The sequence below is a fragment of the Antedon bifida genome, chromosome 1 (assembly GCF_963402885.1).
Source record: "Antedon bifida chromosome 1, ecAntBifi1.1, whole genome shotgun sequence".
Lineage (NCBI taxonomy): Eukaryota > Metazoa > Echinodermata > Crinoidea > Comatulida > Antedonidae > Antedon > Antedon bifida.
In genome coordinates, this window is record NC_136226.1 from 31,529,713 (window position 1) to 31,548,912 (window position 19,200).

At 33.4% G+C, this 19,200-nt stretch overlaps 2 protein-coding genes across 5 annotated transcripts; one reads left to right on the forward strand and one right to left on the reverse strand.

The window, feature by feature from the left end:
* The first annotated feature begins 27 nt into the window (after window positions 1–27).
* Window positions 28–12,484, forward strand: LOC144850342 (V-type proton ATPase 116 kDa subunit a 1-like). 3 transcript variants are annotated; one of them, XM_078707607.1, is made up of 18 exons: window positions 28–97; window positions 478–718; window positions 875–972; window positions 1,292–1,420; window positions 2,133–2,215; window positions 2,739–2,865; window positions 3,253–3,429; window positions 3,749–3,961; window positions 4,593–4,743; window positions 5,026–5,165; window positions 5,468–5,704; window positions 6,297–6,415; window positions 6,693–6,903; window positions 7,754–7,885; window positions 9,996–10,106; window positions 10,564–10,681; window positions 10,964–11,135; window positions 11,566–12,484. In XM_078707607.1, the coding sequence occupies exons 2-18, from the start codon at window positions 523–525 to the stop codon at window positions 11,654–11,656; spliced, it is 2,505 nt and encodes an 834-aa protein (XP_078563733.1). In that variant the 5' UTR covers window positions 28–97; window positions 478–522; the 3' UTR covers window positions 11,657–12,484. The 3 variants fall into 3 exon arrangements, with proteins under 3 accessions (XP_078563733.1, XP_078563749.1, XP_078563741.1); XM_078707623.1 differs by having other exon boundaries at window positions 7,754–7,873; XM_078707615.1 differs by having other exon boundaries at window positions 70–101; window positions 487–718.
* A 791-nt stretch (window positions 12,485–13,275) lies between these two features.
* Window positions 13,276–19,177, reverse strand: LOC144850366 (KAT8 regulatory NSL complex subunit 2-like). Of its 2 annotated transcripts, none has more exons than XM_078707646.1 (9): window positions 19,076–19,177; window positions 17,990–18,222; window positions 17,407–17,576; window positions 16,929–17,043; window positions 16,318–16,481; window positions 15,594–15,845; window positions 15,037–15,206; window positions 14,591–14,773; window positions 13,276–13,749 (listed from the first exon to the last, which is right to left on the reverse strand). In XM_078707646.1, the coding sequence occupies exons 2-9, from the start codon at window positions 18,214–18,216 to the stop codon at window positions 13,372–13,374; spliced, it is 1,659 nt and encodes a 552-aa protein (XP_078563772.1). In that variant the 5' UTR covers window positions 18,217–18,222; window positions 19,076–19,177; the 3' UTR covers window positions 13,276–13,371. The 2 variants fall into 2 exon arrangements, with proteins under 2 accessions (XP_078563772.1, XP_078563778.1); XM_078707652.1 differs by lacking the exon at window positions 19,076–19,177 and adding an exon at window positions 18,650–18,844.
* Between the last annotated feature and the right edge of the window lie 23 nt (window positions 19,178–19,200).

The window sequence follows — 19,200 nt, forward strand, 5'->3', positions numbered from 1 at the left end:
TCATGTGATGTGTGATCGATTACCCATACTGTATGATCACATGATTGAACAGTAAGACTTTGCTTCCGGGGTTGCACATTTCATGCAAGGCGAAAAGGTCTGTAAAACTTTTTAATTACGATTTGTTTGTTAATTTAGTTCATTCTCATTGTGTTTTCCGTTTTGTGTGTAACCACCAAAGTTATCTTATTCTTTGTATTCTTCAACTTTCTTCTATCAATTATTTAAATACATGTTTAACATATGATTGTCATTTTTATTTGTGGTATATTGAATGAATGTTCTTCTATTCTTTCTAGGCTAGTTTTATTTATCATTACTGTAATTGGAACTCCTGTAGGCCTACTCTGGGTGGTGTTTTATAGAGGGCGGTATTAAACCTAATCTCCAATTCCATTTTCCTAATAATTGATATTAAAAATATAAAAATAAGGACTAGACTAAACATTTCAATCTAGCCGTCATTTGATTTTACAGTTACAAAAGAAGAGGACCTAAAAGTAAAACATAGAAATAAAGAAGATGGGGTCGTTGTTCAGGAGTGAGGAGATGACCCTTGCACAGCTGTTCCTCCAATCAGAGGCAGCTTACGCATGTGTCGCGGAGCTTGGAGAACTTGGATTGGTGCAATTTAGAGATTTGAACCCGGATGTTAATGCTTTTCAGCGGAAATTTGTAAATGAAGTGAGACGATGCGATGAAATGGAAAGAAAACTGCGTGAGTCAAGAAATTAGAAAATCAAGAGTTGGATTTTTACGTTTCATATAACCCAATGAATGTGTTTCAGAACACCTTTTATAATAGATCCTATAAAAACTGATGGAGTAGGTATCTTTCGTAGTTTTTGATTTTTTTTTTGTGTGTCAATTGCAGGTTACATTGAAAAAGAGGTGACAAGTAGTAATATCAAGATTCATGATGTGTCGGAGCACGTCAAAGCACCCGCTCCACGGGAACTTGTTGATCTCGAGGTAAATACATAATTTATGTGATATTGATTTCAAGACATCTTAAGCCCTGTCTACACTATCAAACTTTATGTGACAAAAAAATGTGATTTGCCCATATATGGACATGATTCTATCATATCACTACCATATTTGGGCACATCACACTTTTTTTGTCACAACGAGTTTGATAGTGTGGACAGAGCTTTAAAAATGAGATTTGTTTGCCATGAGCTAAATATTTAATCAATGTAAAACAAATTATACCAATTATTTTGTTTTATCAAACTGAATCACTAAAAGCAAGCATATTTATATTTTATATCATATTTGTGTTTTTAAGGCAAAATTGGATAAGCTTGAAAGTGAGCTACGTGAGGTGAATTCAAATCAAGAGGCACTGAAGCAGAACTATCTTGAACTGGAAGAACAAATGAGCATTCTGCACAACACACAAACATTTTTCCATGTTGTAGGTTATTATTGATAATTACTTGTTTACCGAAGGTCAATGATAACATTTTGCTGATATGATATGCCCAAATATGATAGTGATATGTCCAAATATGGTAGTGATATGCCCAAATATGGTATTGATATGACATCATGTCCATATATGGGCACATCACATTTTGTCACATAAAGTTTGGTAGTGTAGACAGAGCTTTAACATTTGTTTTAGGTGTTTTAGAAAGACAGTTTTTATAATAAATGTCATACAATAGCTTTGTTAGATTGATGTTATACTGTACTTATCAGTTGACATTTAGCTGTAAGATAAATAATAAATTGTCCTACATATTAATATGCTTTTATTATTTATCAAACAATGTAATATTTAGTATTCTGTTGGTCGGGGATGATTGAATATGACATACTTACCCCCCTCTGACTGGAGTGAAACTTACAAGTAGTAGACAATGGTGTATTCATAGTTTTTTCAATTTTAAATTAAATATTATTATCTATATTAATTAGAGTATATCTATATAATTAAGATGATACAATTTAGTATATAATGTTTGCTTTCAGCAAGACCAGTTTAATAATAATGCCACATAAGCTAATATTAATAACCTTACCATATTCTTTTTTTTGGTCAAATAATATTACGGTTAATTTTACATGGAAACAGTAGCATCATCAACCGCTAAACTTGTTTTTTTGTTGTTTTGTTATTTCAGGGTGATCACCAAGCGCCTTTTGCCGAGGGTAACCCGTTACCTCAACAACCGTCGGTAAATGTTGGTGGCATCCAATCCTTAGGGTAAGTCATCATTAATGCTGTATTTCTAGACATTTCACTGTAAACCTGTCATACATCAATCAAGTCCATCAATACAAATGCATAGTATGTTTCAAATGAGGTTGTTCTATTGCTTTTTCATTTCTAAAGCTCTGTCTACATTATCAAACTAGTTTGACAAAAAAAGTGTGATGTGCCCAAATATGGTAGTGATATGCTTAAATAAGGTAGTGATATGCTTAAATAAGGTAGTGATAGGCCCAAATAAGGTAGTGATAGGCCCAAATAAGGTAGTGATAGGCCCAAATAAGGTAGTGATAGGCCCAAATAAGGTAGTGATAGGCCCAAATATGGTAGTGATAATGTATATTATATTATAATATGTTATATTTTTTGTCACGTAAAGTTTGATAGTGTAGACAGAGCTTTATGTCATACATAGTCTATCAGCGCTGAGCATAAAGTCATTATAACTACATGGTATATTTAAAATGAGATTGTTCTATTACTTTTTCATTTCTAATATTTGTTTTTTTGTTTCTAGGTGTTTGTCTGGAGTAATTAACCGAGACAGACTGCCGGCGTTTGAGCAAATGTTGTGGAGAGTTTCTCGAGGCAACATCTTTCTGCGTCACAACGAAATTGAGCGTCCATTACAAGATCCAGTAACTGTAAATAAAAGTTGTTATTTTCGAAAAATGTTTTCATCTGGTTTTATATTAACTATCTGTATACAATTCTTTACGTTAAACCATTAATAAATACGTATGTGTGCTAAGTTTCGACTTGTTGTCAGCAAATCTTCATCTGGCATATCCGAGACCAAGGTTACTAATAGCTGCTCTACAACTAGGAAAGCTACTTCTAGCAACCACTAAGTCATTGCCAAATGAAGATTTGTTGACAACAAGTGGAAACGTCATACACGTACGTATTTATGAATGGCTTAGCATAAAGAATTATATACAGAAAGTGATGTAGCGAAAATGATTGTCTGAAATTTTTATTTGGATGATCGATTATCATTTCCATTTATAACAACACTATTTCTTTTTCAGGGCGATGACGTATACAAGTGTGTCTTTGTTTTGTTCTTCCAAGGAGAACAGCTTGGGATTAGAGCACGTAAGATATGTGAGGGCTTCCGAGCTTCTTTGTATCCCTGCCCTGAAGATGCCAACGAAAGGCAGGAATTGACAACAGGCATTCGCACACGAATCCAGGACCTGCAAATGGTAGGTTCTTTTCACAAACAATTAAGAGTTTAAAAAAGGAGCCCACCGAAGAGTACTAAAAAAGAAGCCCATCAAGGTTTTATGGTAGTATAATTGAGCTTGTAGAAGTGTAGAGTAAATAGTATAAAATTGTTTATATCAAAAATAATGTAGTCTCTATGAATCTGAACTTTATTTGCATGACAAAGTTCAGATTCATAGTCAAATTGTTTGATTAGATTTATATCTAATAATAATCTCTCTGTGTTAGACAAAAATGCTTGATAATAAGCAGAGCAATATAAATAAATAAATGAATGATTCAATTCTTATAATATAGGTTTTGAATAAGACTTATGACCATCGTCAACGCCTGCTGGTGGAGACCGCCACCACTCTACAAGTTTGGTTCATCAAAGTTAACAAAATGAAAGCCATATATCACACTCTTAACCTGTTCAACTTGGATGTAACCCAGAAGTGTTTGATCGCCGAATGCTGGTGTCCTGTCGATGATTTGGAGACCATTCAGCGAGCATTGAGACATGGAACGGTCAGTTTTGAATAAATAAATAAAATATAGTTTACCTTTTAAATAATGCATTCCACTACTGTATCCAAAATGTGGTATATGTAGTCCTATTCTAGTGTGATTTTCCATTTGGATATATGGAATTTTTATTGTGAAATAAAGTGATCAATTAATCAATAAAGCTGTCCAATTTACAACATTTCTTGAAAACCCATAAATATTAAACCACTATATTCCTCAGTAACTAGGCTGAGTCTAGAATAAACTCTGAGATGTTAGCTACAGTGCAACCTAAATTGCAGTTAGAATGCTTTTCTGTTTAATATAATTTTTTTGGTCTTTTCCAATTGTGTCAAAGTTCCTTGTTTATATTCATTTTTTTCTGTATTGAAATTAAAAAAATAAAGTTAAATTGAATTGAATTAGAATAAAAGCATGAGGTCTAAATTCTCAATAATATTTTTCTACATTCTTAAGCTCTGTGTACACTGTCAAACTGACAAAAAAAGTGTGAAGTGCCCAAGTACGTAGTGATGTGCCCAAATATGACAGTGGTATGACATGATATATGGGCAAATCACATTTTTGTTGTCACAATGTTTGATAGTGTAGACAGAGCTTTAAATGGATTTATGAATATTTCAATGTATAGGAGAGTAGTGGAGCAAGTGTGCCATCTATTCTGAATCGTGTACAGTCACCACTTCAGCCACCTACATGCAACAAGACAAACAAGTTTACAGCCGTATTCCAAGACATCATTGATGCCTATGGTGTCGCTAGTTATAGAGAGGTCAACCCAGGTCAGCAAACCATTTTTAAATCATTCATAATGCAGTTAAAAATCTCCAAATACTAGACACCTTTGGCCTAATATGGCTGGTTTTCCGGAAAGTCTGGTATTCGGAATGTGTTTTTAATGTTAAAATTGAATTGGGGACCTTTTGGGATAGTCGACTGTATAGTACAAATCTAACCTAATAATAATAATAATGTTCTGTTCTTATATATGTTTTTTAACCATGGAAAAGAATACCTTTTTTTTTTGTAATATAATATTTAACCATATGGCTCTTTTTTTCTAGCTCCCTACGCAATTATTACTTTTCCATTTCTTTTTGCTGTGATGTTCGGCGATGCTGGACATGGGCTAATCATGGCGTTGTTCGGTCTTTTCTTGGTGGTCAAAGAACGCAAACTTATTCAAGCCTATGGTAACGACGAGGTAATAATAATTCTTCTTAATAATAATATTCTTTATACATTGACGTATTAAAAATATTTATAAAATAATTGTTAAATTATCTGGTCTGATCTAAAGCTCTGTCTATGCTATCAAACTTCATGTGACAAAAAAATGCGATGTGTCCATATATGGAAACGATGATGTCATATCACTACCATATTTGGGCACATCACACTAGTTTTTGTCACACTAGTTTGATAGTGTAGAAGGCTAAAATTATGTGTTATCCTTAGCGGTATTCGTACTATATATTGATGATAATGTTTGTATTATTTTTCTAGGTGTTTGGCATCATTCTCGGAGGGCGTTACATCATTTTTCTAATGGGCATGTTTTCTATCTACACTGGCTTGATATACAATGATGTGTTTTCCAAATCACTCAAATTCTTTGATTCCAGTTGGAATGTGTCCGGTATGGATTTTTCAGATGAGGATTTGATGAAAGCTGATGCTTCCTATTTTTTGGATCCATGTAACACTACTAACGGCGTGCCATACCCGTTTGGAATGGACCCTGTGAGTTAAGCTCTGTCCACACTATCAAACTTTATGTGACAAAAAAATGTGATGTGCCCATATATGGACATGATGATGTCATATCACTACCATGTTTGGGCATATCACTACCATATTTGGGTACATCACATTTTTTTGTCACATAAAGTTTGATAGTGTAGAGCTTTAGTCTTTTACTTACTTATTTTGTAATCTAGATATAATGTTTGCATTTGTATTTTTTGTCTAGAGTTTAAGACATGCCCCTATTGATAGTTATCTCTCCCCAGTGCAACATTTTTATGTTTCAAAGAAATAAATAAATTTAGGAATTCATGAAAATGTCAAAATTCATACCCCTCCTCTTGTTTATGACTGTGGGCAAGATGCTGCCCTCTCATTGTGTTCTTCACAAACAAAATATTCAGTACACTTTTCAAAGGCGGAGTATCATCTCTTGGTGTGGTGGTCATGGGAGGTGCTACATGGGTCTGCTGTGTCGTGGGTCTATAGAGATCATATTTAATGTAATTGTTGATAAGGTGACCGCACATACCATGGAGGTAAACATTCCTCCATGCACATACTAAATATAGAGGATTATTATTATTAGATTTGGCAAGTATCTGGAAACAAGATAAGTTGGCTGAATTCTTACAAGATGAAGATGTCCATTATAGTGGGTATATCTCAGATGGTGTTTGGCGTACTCTTGAGTGTCTTTAACTATGTGTAAGTACTGCCATGTGTAATAATAATAATGTTCAATTTATATAGAGCAAAATGCAGGGTGCCTTTAAGCACTGAACAATCAACAGAAAATGTAAAAAGCACAACAAATAATTAATGACGACATTGCAAATTAAAAAGTTGAATTTGACGAGTGATTCGGCAATGATATGATAATGATATTGCTGTATAAATGAAAAATAGGGTTATTATTCTGAATCATAGAATCCAACCCCCAACCCCCATACTACTTGTCTCATCAAATTCTTTTCATTTTCAGACATTTTAAGAAGTATTCCAGCCTGTTGTTTGATTTCATCCCACAAATCATTTTCCTGCTGTTCATCTTCGGCTACATGGTTGTCCTAATTGTCATAAAATGGTTCAAATATTCGGCTGAAAATTCAATGGAGGCACCTAGTCTTATTATTACCATTATCAATATGTTTTTACTAACAAAAGATGACGACCTCATGATGTACTCAAACCAGGTAAAGGGTTTATTATTTACATTATTTATTTTGGCAATTAATTTAATTGTTTTACTTATCCTACTATTGTTACCGTTATTAATGTTATTAACATTCAATTGAATTTTTATTTCCAATATTTTGTATTTGTCTTACAGTCGGAAATTTCTTTCAACAAATATCAAATTGTGTTTTAACTTTACTTTAACTATTTTATTTGCATAGCCCTGGCGTCTCAATGAGTCGAGGAAAGAAAATGAACTCAATTTTTAAAAAAAGCAATTTTTTTAACATTTCATTACTGTATAATCCCATAATCAAGTGTTGTCCCATAATCAAGTATAATCCCATAATCAAGTATAATCCCATAACCAAGTATAACCGAGTGTAATCCTATAATCGTGTATCCCATAACCAAGTATAACCGAGTGTAATCCTATAACCGTGTATCCCATAACCGTGTATCCCATAACCAAGTATAACCGAGTGTAATCCTATAACCGTGTATCCCATAACCAAGTATAACCGAGTGTAATCCTATAACCGTGTATCCCATAACCGTGTATCCCATAACCAAGTTTAATCCCATAACCAAGTTTAATCCCATAACCAAGTATATTCCCACCCATAATTTGGGGCTAAATTCAGACACAAGCCTTGAAATTCATTGATATGTGCAATCCAAGTACAAACTTAAGCCCAAATTTTTCCAAAATACCATACCCGGGCCCCTGGGACTACACTCGGGTCCTATACAGTATTATTACTTTTTTTGTTTTACTTTTATTACTACAACTGATGTATGTTAAACTGGGTATTGACTATACTTCATATGTATATCATTTTAACACAATTCTGCAACATAATTTAGTATGAAGTACAAGTAGCCCTGGTTGTTATTGCCGTATTATGTATCCCATGGATGTTACTTGCAAGACCAGTCTCGCAATTTATCGCCCATCGTGGCCGGATGCGGCAACGCTTATCTACTGTGAGTATCAGCGTAAGTTTTGCCTTTGCGGCTGCTGCTTTTTTTCGTTTCCTGCATCTAACATTTCATCACCAGTAGAAAAAAAAACAAACAACGCACCAAAGCTCCAGACAACTTTCGTCAGGATGCTTGTGAGAAGCTTGTCAATTTGTAACCAAGATTAAATTCAAGCTTGGGTTATGAAATTACCTGCTTTTAACAGCAAATAAGCTGTGCTTTGGCTATCAAGAAATTAGAAATACCCTGCCTAGAAAAAAATAGAAATTGTGTTGTTTGTGTAGAGCAATTCACTATGCAATTTCAATCCAATTAAAACACCTTTTACTAGATGCATGTTGTTACAGTACTAATATTAGCATAATGCTACAAGTATTAACAAATTTACTTGTGTTTTTATGATTATCATTGTTTATTGTTTTTAATTTTATCCTTTTTTAACAGTTTAAAATTTTAACGTATAAATAGTAGATACATTGGTCCACTGACCATTATATTTTCTGTTTTAATTTTATCAAGTAAATAAAACAAATAAATTATTTTTGATAAAAACACTTTTAGCAGACATTTACTAGTGATTTGAAAAATTGATTCAATTTTGGGTATGGGGTTATGGTTACAATATTTGACAAGTTTCTCAAATTTTTGTTTGTAGTCAACGCACACTCATGTAAGTAAACAAGAAATGGTATAATAAAACAATTTTGATTTTATTATACCATTTGTAATACTTTGTTATTGTAATATTAGGCACCATGTAAATATAATATAAAATGTCCTTTTCTACATCAGATATACAAAAACATAGATTATTGATAACAAAGATTCAATAAAATCTGGAATGCCTAATATTAAATAATGTAATAATATTTGAGTTTCATTTTTTATTCAAATATTTTGTTTTTGATATTAAACATTTGTTTAATGCAACATTTTGGTTCTTTTTTAATTTTCTTTAACTGTTTTAATTTTGTTATCTTTTTTTCATTTAATGCAACATTTTTGTTCCATTTTAATTTTCTTTAACTGTTGTTATTAAAAAAAAATTAATTTAATGCAACATTTTTGTTCTATTTTAATTTTTTGTTATCTTTTTTGTAAATTCTTATTTCTTCTTAGATAAGTTTAGTACATAAAAAAGGTACAGAAAAGAATAGTTAATGTTTTTGTACTTATTCCTTTATTTCACTCGTCAGCACTCACTTTTATCAATTTTACTCATCTCATCACAACATAGGTGGGGTGGAGCCCCTAGTATATTATAGTAGTAGTTCCTTCACATCTCTTACACCCCGGAATTCAAAAATTACTTCTCATTTAAAAGACAATTGTAAGTGTTATACACCACATATATTATACAGCTTATAGGCTATTTTATATGTCAAAACAGGGTGTGTAACAATTACATTTTCATATAAACTTTTAATACCAAGGAAGTAATAATTTCACTCTTACCTGGTCATACACAACCTATAGAAAGATATATTGTATCATGTCAAAGTTCAAAGTTGAAATCATGCAATCATTGTAAAAACATGTGAAAAGCATCGCAATATTCATCATGCAAATACATTTGATTACAATTGATGTAACACACAATGCATACATTGAACATACAAGTTGTCACTTTCATACATTGGCAAAAAGCTTATAAAAATAAATCACAATAAATCAAGTACCAAAATAGAGTGCCATCAATACCCTATATGTCCGAGTATTATCCCATGCTTGAGTAATAGTTCCACCCCCTAATCTAAATATAGACACAAGAGTGGTAAAATTTACTGTTTAATGCCACCACTTATTGTTATGTTGCAAAATTCCATACCCAATGCATAAAATATGATAATATGATTTAAAAAGCACACATATCCACAAAGTGCTCAAGGCATATACTGCAGTATACTGTCATGTACAGTAATTGTTATATAACCGAGTATAATCTCATGCTTGATTAATAGTCCCACCCCTTAATCTAAATATAGACACAAGAGAGGTCAAATTTACTGTTAAAATCCTACCTCATAATTTCCGCCAAATTTCGTACCCAATACATACTATACTTTGTCATATACAATAATTGTTTTATAAATATAATAATACTGATAATAAATGTGATTTTTAGTGTCGGGGACGTGATGAAGATGCAGAAATTATAATTAATGATGATGCGTTACAGGCTAATCATGAGGAGTTGGGAGATGTTTTAAATGGATCTTTGAAAGCCGAAGAAAGCGTAAGGTTTTTGTTTTAATATACTATTTATGTCCCCCTGAAAACATGAAAAATGAAAATTTATTAAATCAGACTTTGAATAGATTATTTTGTAGTTTTAATAAAGTTAATCACTTAAAAAAATGTTTTTACTTATATAATGACAAAATAAATGATAAATTCAACCAAAAACCCATTGGCTGGCAGCCAATTTGACTATTTTTTGGTTTTTGGTTTAAATGATATTTTTTCAGGTAAATACATTTTTTTTAGATTCAACTTTCACCTAATCAGCAATACATAGCCTACTGAGGTGTTCATTGAGATTTTTCATACGATTATGTAATGGCTTTGGCTTGCCTGATTCCTAAATCTAAGATAATAGAGATTTTAATCCACGGATCACGATAGTACCGTCTTGTAGAAGTAGAATAGATAAACAAAGTTTAAAGTTTGTTTTCTACATTTATTATTTTCAGTTTGAATTTGGAGAAGCTTTAATCTATCAAGGAATTCACACCATTGAGTACTGTCTAGGCTGCATCTCTCACACTGCATCCTACCTACGTCTATGGGCTCTCAGCCTTGCCCATGCTGGTAAGTTTTTAAGGTTATCCCAGAGTCTCGCAGTACAGAGCACATCATGGCTCTCAACCAGTGATGTAGCCACAAGAAATAAAGTAGTCCTGTATTCGCAAGAAAAGGGAACAATTTCTGTTCAAGCCACTGGGTTGTCAAAATCCTCTGTGAAACAGTGGTGGTGTTTGGTGGTTTGAAACCTTACCAAAAGTACTGGTGACTACGGCCCTGTCAACACATCGAATAAAGAAAACTTAAAAAGAAACCTACTAACACTGTTTTTCGTTTTGTATTTTTTAGAGCTTTCTGAGGTGCTATGGACCATGGTAATGCAACAGGGGCTGGGGCAGAACACGTTGTTTGGCAGTGTTATGATATTTGGTGTGTTTGCATTCTGGGCTATTATGACTGTCGCTATTCTACTGATGATGGAGGCACTGTCTGCCTTCCTGCATACTTTACGTTTGCATTGGTAAGTTTTGCTTGCCTTTGATCTGAGGAGGCCAATTCTGACTAGAATTACGCAGACCACCACAAACCATAGCCATAATATCGACATAGGTTCAAGGCACAGGATTCTCAGGATATAAACCCCTTTTGGGGATTAAGTGGGCTATCTCTGTTACTATGTAAATGATTGTGTATTTGGTTTGTTATCATCTGTGTTCTGCCTGGATGGTATTGAATGAAATAAAATCGAACTCCTCAACCATAATTCTGATGGTAGACTTGTGCATATTTTAGAAGAGTTTTACCCAGGGCCGTAAAGTGATGGCTGAGGGAGTCAACCATGATGATTGGATTCGTCTGCTTGATATGAGGTTAAATACAAAACATTTAATGAAGTTGTTGTAATGAAAGATTGCCATGTTTAGATAATTTTTGTATCTCTTTTTTTATAGGGTTGAATTCCAGAGTAAGTTTTACAAGGGTGAGGGCCATCCATTTAAGCCATTTTCATTCCAAGATCTAGCAGCTGAGCAACAGGAGTAGTAGGTCACGTTTACTACAAGTCTTTCAACAAAATATTGACAATTGGAAGTTGTCTTACAATATTAAAAAATATGTATCATTAGTATATTAATATAAGTATATAATAAGTAGCAGTTATTACATTATAAAATTTCAATTAGTCTATTAAATGAATATATTATGTTATAAATAATAGATTATCATTAATTTGTATCTTATATGTATTATTGTGGTTTACCTGTGCATTGATGTGCTAACAATGCTGTGTACACTTTTACATGTTGATGTCAATTACTTTGCAATTATGACCATAATAATTAATTAATAAATAAGCACTCATTAGCAAATATCGGCTGTTGTGTCGACATGAGTGTTTTTTTAGGGACAGAAATAGTACTTAAATTTAATAGTTCAAATCCATGAGGTACATTTTTGTGGCATATTTATTTTATTACTCGTATAAGCATTATATTAAAATGATATTAAACTCAAGATTATTCTAATTTGAAATATGTAAAACTGAAAATACATCTTGTTGGTGTAGTTACAAATAATCCAGAATCTCATCATAGAGTTTGCTGCGTGCTATCTATTTTGAATATTTTAGATACAACCGCTACTGTAATTGAAATTTTCGTTTCATTCTTATGTTTTCAAAAATACCGTTTCAGGAGACTTAACAATTTAAATTATAGTGACAAATTGTAGTAACAAAAGTTTATTTTACAGTACTTAGTATATGAAGAGAATGAAATGTAGCCTTTACTCAGTGCCAATCTATATTTTCATAGTTTATTTGACAATATTGAATAAAAAATTAAAATTTTCTTTGCATGCATGCAAAAATAAGTGTTTGATTTTATTGATGTGTTGTTGGATCCAGCTTGCTGAAAGGTGAAATCTCATGAAAGGAATACGTTTTATTCAAGCATAAATACAGTCAAGCTCTGTCTACACTATCAAACTAGTTTTACAAAAAAGTGTGATGTACCCAAATATGGTAGTGATGTGACATCATCATGTCCATATATGGGCACATCACATTTTTTTATCACATAAAGTTTGATAGTGTAAACAGAGCTTTTTAGACAAGCCAGGTACTGAACAATAACATTTTCTTATTGTAAGCTATAAAGGTATTATCATCCTTGAGCTTAACTGGAAACTAAGGACAATTGAATTATTATTGTAAGCTATAAAAGGTATTTATTATTGTCCTCAAACTTAACTGGAAATTAAATTTGGATAGGCCCTCTATAGACCTATACGGCAAACAGCACCTACTCAAATCAGCACACTGGGAGACGATCTCCTACTCTTTTTGAATAGTGTACCAAGTTCTTTAACATGCACTGTATGTATTGCAAAGTATAGTAGAATACGTGTGCCTATATCTGGTATCTAAACCTCTGTCTTCACTATCAAACTTTATGTGATGTACCCATATATGGACATGATGATGTCATATCACTACCATATTTGGGCATAGCACCACCATATTTGTCAAACTAGTTGATAGTGTAGACAGAGCTATAGCACTCGATTACAGAAAGGATGTTTTGGGTGTCATGAATGTACATTGACTGAACTCTTCAAAACCAGTATAGTCATTGACACAAACAAGAAGGTATGACACAATATAAAATAACACAAACTGTTTATTCTACATCAGTAATACTGTAGCTCAATAAATGTACAAAATATTTGTCTAATTTTTAAAAACTAAACTGAATTATTTAACTTGTTATTTCTTCTTTAACAGACTTGATCTCGCTCTTATCTCGACTCTTATTCCTCTCGGAACTTTTCTTCTTTTTCTTTGATTTTCGTTTACTGCTTCCGTACGGATTAATGCATCCTTTGCACTTGCACCAATGAGCGCACGGCTCCTGAGCATGATAGCATTTACATCGACTTGTGTATTTGCCTTTCTTGTAGGAGCAGCTTTCAGGATTGTCCTGGTTCTGACCACATTTACATATGTACTTCTTGACCGGTGGAAGCACTTTGACGGACGGCATAGATGATGACGACACTTCATCACTTGAATCAGTTGAATCAGAATCGTCTACGCTCATTGCCTCCTGCCGTTTCCACATCTCTTCAAATTGTTGCTGTTTTAGGAGGAAACAAAACGTGATCATTTTGTATTTTATCATTATCAATGTGAATTTGAAAGATTTTAACATATCATATTTGAATTTGTTTTTTTATTTATTACTAGGTAACCTCTTCAGTCAAAGACTGGTCTCCCAGAGGGCCCAGTGTTATGATCAGTGGCTGTGTGTTTTTATTGAGGGTATAGGTTCAAACAAAACTACGCTGATTACTGGCTGCAACCTTATGGGAGTATGTTTCCAGACGTGTTTGATCCAAAACATAACCGGAGTAATAATGTGAAGCACTTAGAGGTTTTGCGCATTAAGATCAACGTATTATTATTATAAATAATAATAATAATAATAGTTCATCCTTATATAGCGCATATAAGCAAGCTCTCAATGCACTGAACATTATTACCCCAGTCATTTCCTGATCAAACACCTATGGAAACATACTCCCATATATGCAGCTAGTAATCAGCGCAAAGTTGTGTCTTGATCTAACCGGGTTCCCAATTATACACCTGGGTTGAGAGAGGCAAACGTAAGTAAAGTATCTTGCCTAAGGATACAAGCAATGCGGCGAGAGTTGGATTCGAACCTCGGTCTAACGATCAGTAGTCGAACGTCCAACACACAGCGCCACACGCCCTCACAATTATTAAATAGCATGTAGATGAAAATCATAAATTATGCCTCAGTTTCCACCATACAATATACCCACAGCATCCACACAGCTTAGGCCCCTAAAACTTACCTTAATCAATTAAATTTTAATTGGATAATTAGTATATAAACACATTTATCTACAAACTTTCTCAACTCTACAAAAATATAAGTAATGTTAACTTACATCTTTTTGTTCTTCATCTGTTTCAGTCTCCTCATCATCATATTCTTTTATTTTACTAATAGTGTGCGGCTTTTTAGTGGTCTTCCCCTCAGAAGGTGGTTGTTCCGACTTACTGCTTGCTGCTTCAGGCTGGGCTGACTTCTGTCCGTAATCATGATCGTCCATGACAAATTTCGGCTTAGCCTTAATTTGGAAATAAACAGTGTACAATTATTAGTACTTTTACATTGAATAATTTTTTTCAAACCTATTGAACTCTGTCTACACTATCAAACTAGTTAGACAAAAAAAGTGCTCAAATATGGTAGTGATATGACATCATCATGTTCATATATATGGGCACATCACATTTTGTTGTCACATAAAGTTTGATAGTGTAGACAAGGCTTTATACCATGTGACAATCAAATACTGCTTGGTACTGATATTTTTAAAATTTCACTTACCTTATCATATTTAGCGATGACAGGAAGGTTACCCTGACTATGCATTACTGGCATTAATGCATGGAAGATGCACGCAATCTCGCCAGACGCTAGCAAGACTGGCCTATCACAGCTCCCATCATCCCCCTCGCATTTCCCATAAAGCACTTGGTGACGGTCTTCAAGAATATCTAATTGTACTTGTTAAAGAAAGATTTCTAGAGAAAAGTTGCTTTTTTAATTGTTTACATTACATTACAATATTATTTATAACTTACCGAAACACAGTTTATGTGAAAATTTTCTTGTTAATTCTGGAAGATTTGATTGATATTTTCTTTGCTGTTTTGGAATATTTGTATTTGTTATCTAAACAGTAAAGATGAGAACATTACAGATTTCTACCTACTTTGTAGTGGAAGAGTCCAAATCTAGGACAATGGTTTAATCTTAATTAGAGTCAACTTTTATGTTTACTTTTTCGTCTTGATTGTTTAGACATTATTTCAGCATTGTTACTTTGGTTTCAAGTTTTTCTTTAAATTTAAAGTAAATTAAATTTATACACAGAAGGATACGTTGTTGACAATACGCGATAGCTGGTAAGCGGTTGTTACAACAGTTATTCCCGTCAGCTTCGTATTTACATACCATCAGTGGCTGTTCAGGTTTGACGCCTTCTCGCATCGCTGTCACCTGTATTCGTCTCTTCTTCGATTTGTCCGCAAGCAAGGCTTCGCATCCTCTGCGCTTGCGGTAACGCTTCATAGCTTGAAGTTTCTTTAACTTTTTCTTCTCCCTAGGGTCAGTGACCTTACCAATATTCAAACCTAAATGGTCAAGGAATCAGAACACTACTACATCACTATATAATAAAATAATTATCTTTTCTGTATTACAAATACAAATACATTGACATTTTTGAGGACACTAACCTTTCACATCAATGAATAAGAATATTTTCAGGTTTTAATGTATCTCTGTAATCATGTTTCTTTTATGATCCAAAGTTTTAAAGTAGGTCTAAGATATTATTTGCTCGCTTATTGATATACTAATATTGGAATGTAAATTGTTTTAACTCTTATGCTAGGCAGTGTATAAAAATTATTTAAATATATGTTTCATATTCTGATTATTACTATGCTAGCTATGTATTGTTAAGCGCTTTGAACAGTTTTATTGAAAAGGCGCTATATAAATGTATTATTATTATTATTATTAAATACTATAATACAATACACAGCATATATTACAAACACAATACAATTGTAGTGTAAACATTTAAAACTAAGCATTTACCAATCGTCTGCTCCTCAATGCTGCGTTCAGCTAAGTACTTGCGGCGTTTTTCTCGCATGACATGCTGGAGTCGTTTGAACTGGTTTATATAAAGCGACTGCAGTCGAATCAGTTTCTCTTTTGTCGTCAAGGCAACCTCTTCAGCTGTGTACACTCCTGCATGCCTGCAACAAATATCAAACCATTTATAACATTATTAAGCACAAACATTGTTGTTGTTTACAAGGGTAAAAATGATGTTTAGTAAACAATAACAAATTTACCTGAATATATGATACTGTAATTCATTCATTCATCAGTCGAAAATCATCATCATGGGTGGTCAGAATGGACACATTCTGTGTTTGTAAGGTGGCTTATTTAATTTATCTGGCAGATGATGGGTCATTACCTTTAAGGGTCAAGGGTATGACTGGTATGTAAATAAATAGTAATAATATGGTTTGGAATTGTAATGACTAAAGCTCTGTCTACACTATCAAACTAGTTTGACTAAAAAATGATGTGCCCAAATATGGTAGTGATGTGACATCATCATGTCACATGGATCATGTCACATTGTTTTGTCACATAAAGTTTGATAGTGTAAACAGAGCTTAATGATGACTTACTTGAGCAAATCCTCTTGCTCACTGTCCACACTTTCAGCATCACTCTCATTGTCACCTCTCCATGATTGGTCCACAAGTAGTGGTTCTACATCACTGCTGCTGTCACTACCATATTCTACCAAAAGAAGCATTGTTGGGTGCCATCTGTTGATTTATTATCTACTGTGTGGGTGATCTTCTATTTTTGTTTTATTTCATACGCATCCAACAGCAAGTAACTCACCAATTACATGATGGATAGACTATTTTATAATTTATAATGCTTATAAACTCATTTGAGGCTCAGGGAGTGGAGTTGAAAGAGTTGTGAGTTACAACCCTGGTACTAGGTCAGGATTGAACCCTGGACATTGGGAATGAAAGGCAAGCATGTTAACCACCAAGCTACAGCTTCATTCCAAATCTAGAACGTTGTTTGACTTGAATTTATTTTAAATAAACATAAAAAGATTGGATTAAAGTGAATTTAATTCAATACCTAATACTTTAGCGGCTTCTGATGGCAGGCTGTCAGGGAGCTGTTTAGAGGAGCTAGCTCTGTACGGATCAAGATCGTCAAGGATCGTCTCGGTGCGATTACTCGGACGTCTCTTTAAAATATTTTTATGACGAAGCATGGCGGTTTTCCTTGAGTGTTCAACACAAAATCTGGAGGGAGGAAAACATAGCATTTGCATTGAAATGATTACAAATTTATTGTTTAAATATTAGTAAATTATTTACTTAGAAAAGCTTATCACACCTAACTTACTTAGTCAAGTTACTAGAGTTTTGAAATTTTAAATTGACTTCAAAAAGTATGAACAGTTCATCAAACAGAAAGATGAGAGAAAGCCAATGTTAAAATCATCTACACTATCAAACTAGTTTGACAAAAAGTGCGATGTGCCTAAATACGGTAGTGATATGCCCAAATATGGTAGTGATATGACATCATAAAGTCCATATATGAGCACATCAAATTTGTTTGTCACATAAAGTTTGATAGTGCAGACAGAACTTGCTAAGTAGGTATGTATGTGGTACTTGCAATAATGTTTTGACACACAAACAATTCATACCCATCTTTTTTGTCTGATTTAGGTGCAGGATGCGGACAGCGTTTCCCATTCTTTGTAGATATATAATTGCATTGTTTAAATGGTGCATTCTTATCTTCAAGAATGTGTCGAATACAGTACTCATAGCCATCAAGTCGATTCTGCATACATATACGATGCGAATAGCTGCAAAACAAACTCTCAGAACGCAATGTCCGTCTACTGCTAGCATTGGATCGCCCTTTCATTTTAAACTGAAAAAAATGTAAACATATTTCTTGAAATAAAATACAATTAGTATTACAGTAGCTGATAAAGAGAGTAGCATTAATTAATCATATGCATTGGTCATAATGGGTTATCATGCGTATGCTCATGAAACATGACCAATGGCTTAACATCCTATCTGAAGGATCATGATGATGCAATGAAATTAGAACAGCTGAGTGATAGAGGCAACAAATTACATTTGTTTGTTCATACAATTAAATTACACAAAATAGGTATATGGTAGTATTTTAATTTTAGGTCTACTCATAACCTATATTTAGTAGTCACGCCTAGACCTCTCTCTAACTGTCTGTATTCTAGGTCACACCATAGAGATATTATAGTGAACCTCTATGCACACCAATACTTAGCTAGGCTGACTACACAATAAAAAGCTTTTTTCACACGTACTGCTGGTGGTCACACAGGTTCAACCACGAGACTCCAACACACAATTCAGCAGTCCTTTCAGATCAAAGACCACATAAATTTAACCTTAGATTTTTAGTATATAATTTAGTATGTATATAAAACTAGGATTTGATCATGTTTAAATTCGTCATTAATGTTTCATGGCTTGCAGTTTACATTATTAATGAAAGAAAATATAGCAGCCCGCCCGCACATTTCATGAACGAAAGAAGTAAAAACGTGCCCTCTGCCAGCAACGAATCACTCGACGAAAGAAAGCAGTCGAGGGAGGAACTTAACAGTTCTCTAGAAAAATACAGAGTTTTCGGACATTAATCTTCAGATTTTGTTGATATTTATATTGCTAACTCGGCCTCAACAAATTGATACAATGTTTACCTGCAAAATTGATTTGAAAACACTTACGGATTTTTATCGAGGACGGAGAAAATTATTGCTCTACTTGGCGGATTTTGTTACAAGATTTCAGGATGGTTAGGCGCCGACCTTTCTGGTTCAGGAACAACAAAGATAGCTTTTGTTGTGCAATC

Excerpts from the sequence above, each read along its gene's own strand:
- LOC144850342 (XM_078707607.1), top strand. The coding sequence starts at position 523 with ATGGGGTCGTTGTTCAGGAGTGAGGAGATGACCCTTGCACAGCTGTTC. Across the intron at positions 719-874 it reads TGAAATGGAAAGAAAACTGC|GTTACATTGAAAAAGAGGTG; the intron begins GTGAGTCAAGAA and ends TGTCAATTGCAG. Across the intron at positions 6,904-7,753 it reads TCATGATGTACTCAAACCAG|TATGAAGTACAAGTAGCCCT; the intron begins GTAAAGGGTTTA and ends AACATAATTTAG.
- LOC144850366 (XM_078707646.1), bottom strand. The coding sequence starts at position 18,216 with ATGAAAGGGCGATCCAATGCTAGCAGTAGACGGACATTGCGTTCTGAG. Across the intron at positions 14,774-15,036 it reads TCATCGCTAAATATGATAAG|GCTAAGCCGAAATTTGTCAT; the intron begins GTAAGTGAAATT and ends TTCCAAATTAAG. Across the intron at positions 13,750-14,590 it reads CAGATGAAGAACAAAAAGAT|CAACAATTTGAAGAGATGTG; the intron begins GTAAGTTAACAT and ends CTCCTAAAACAG.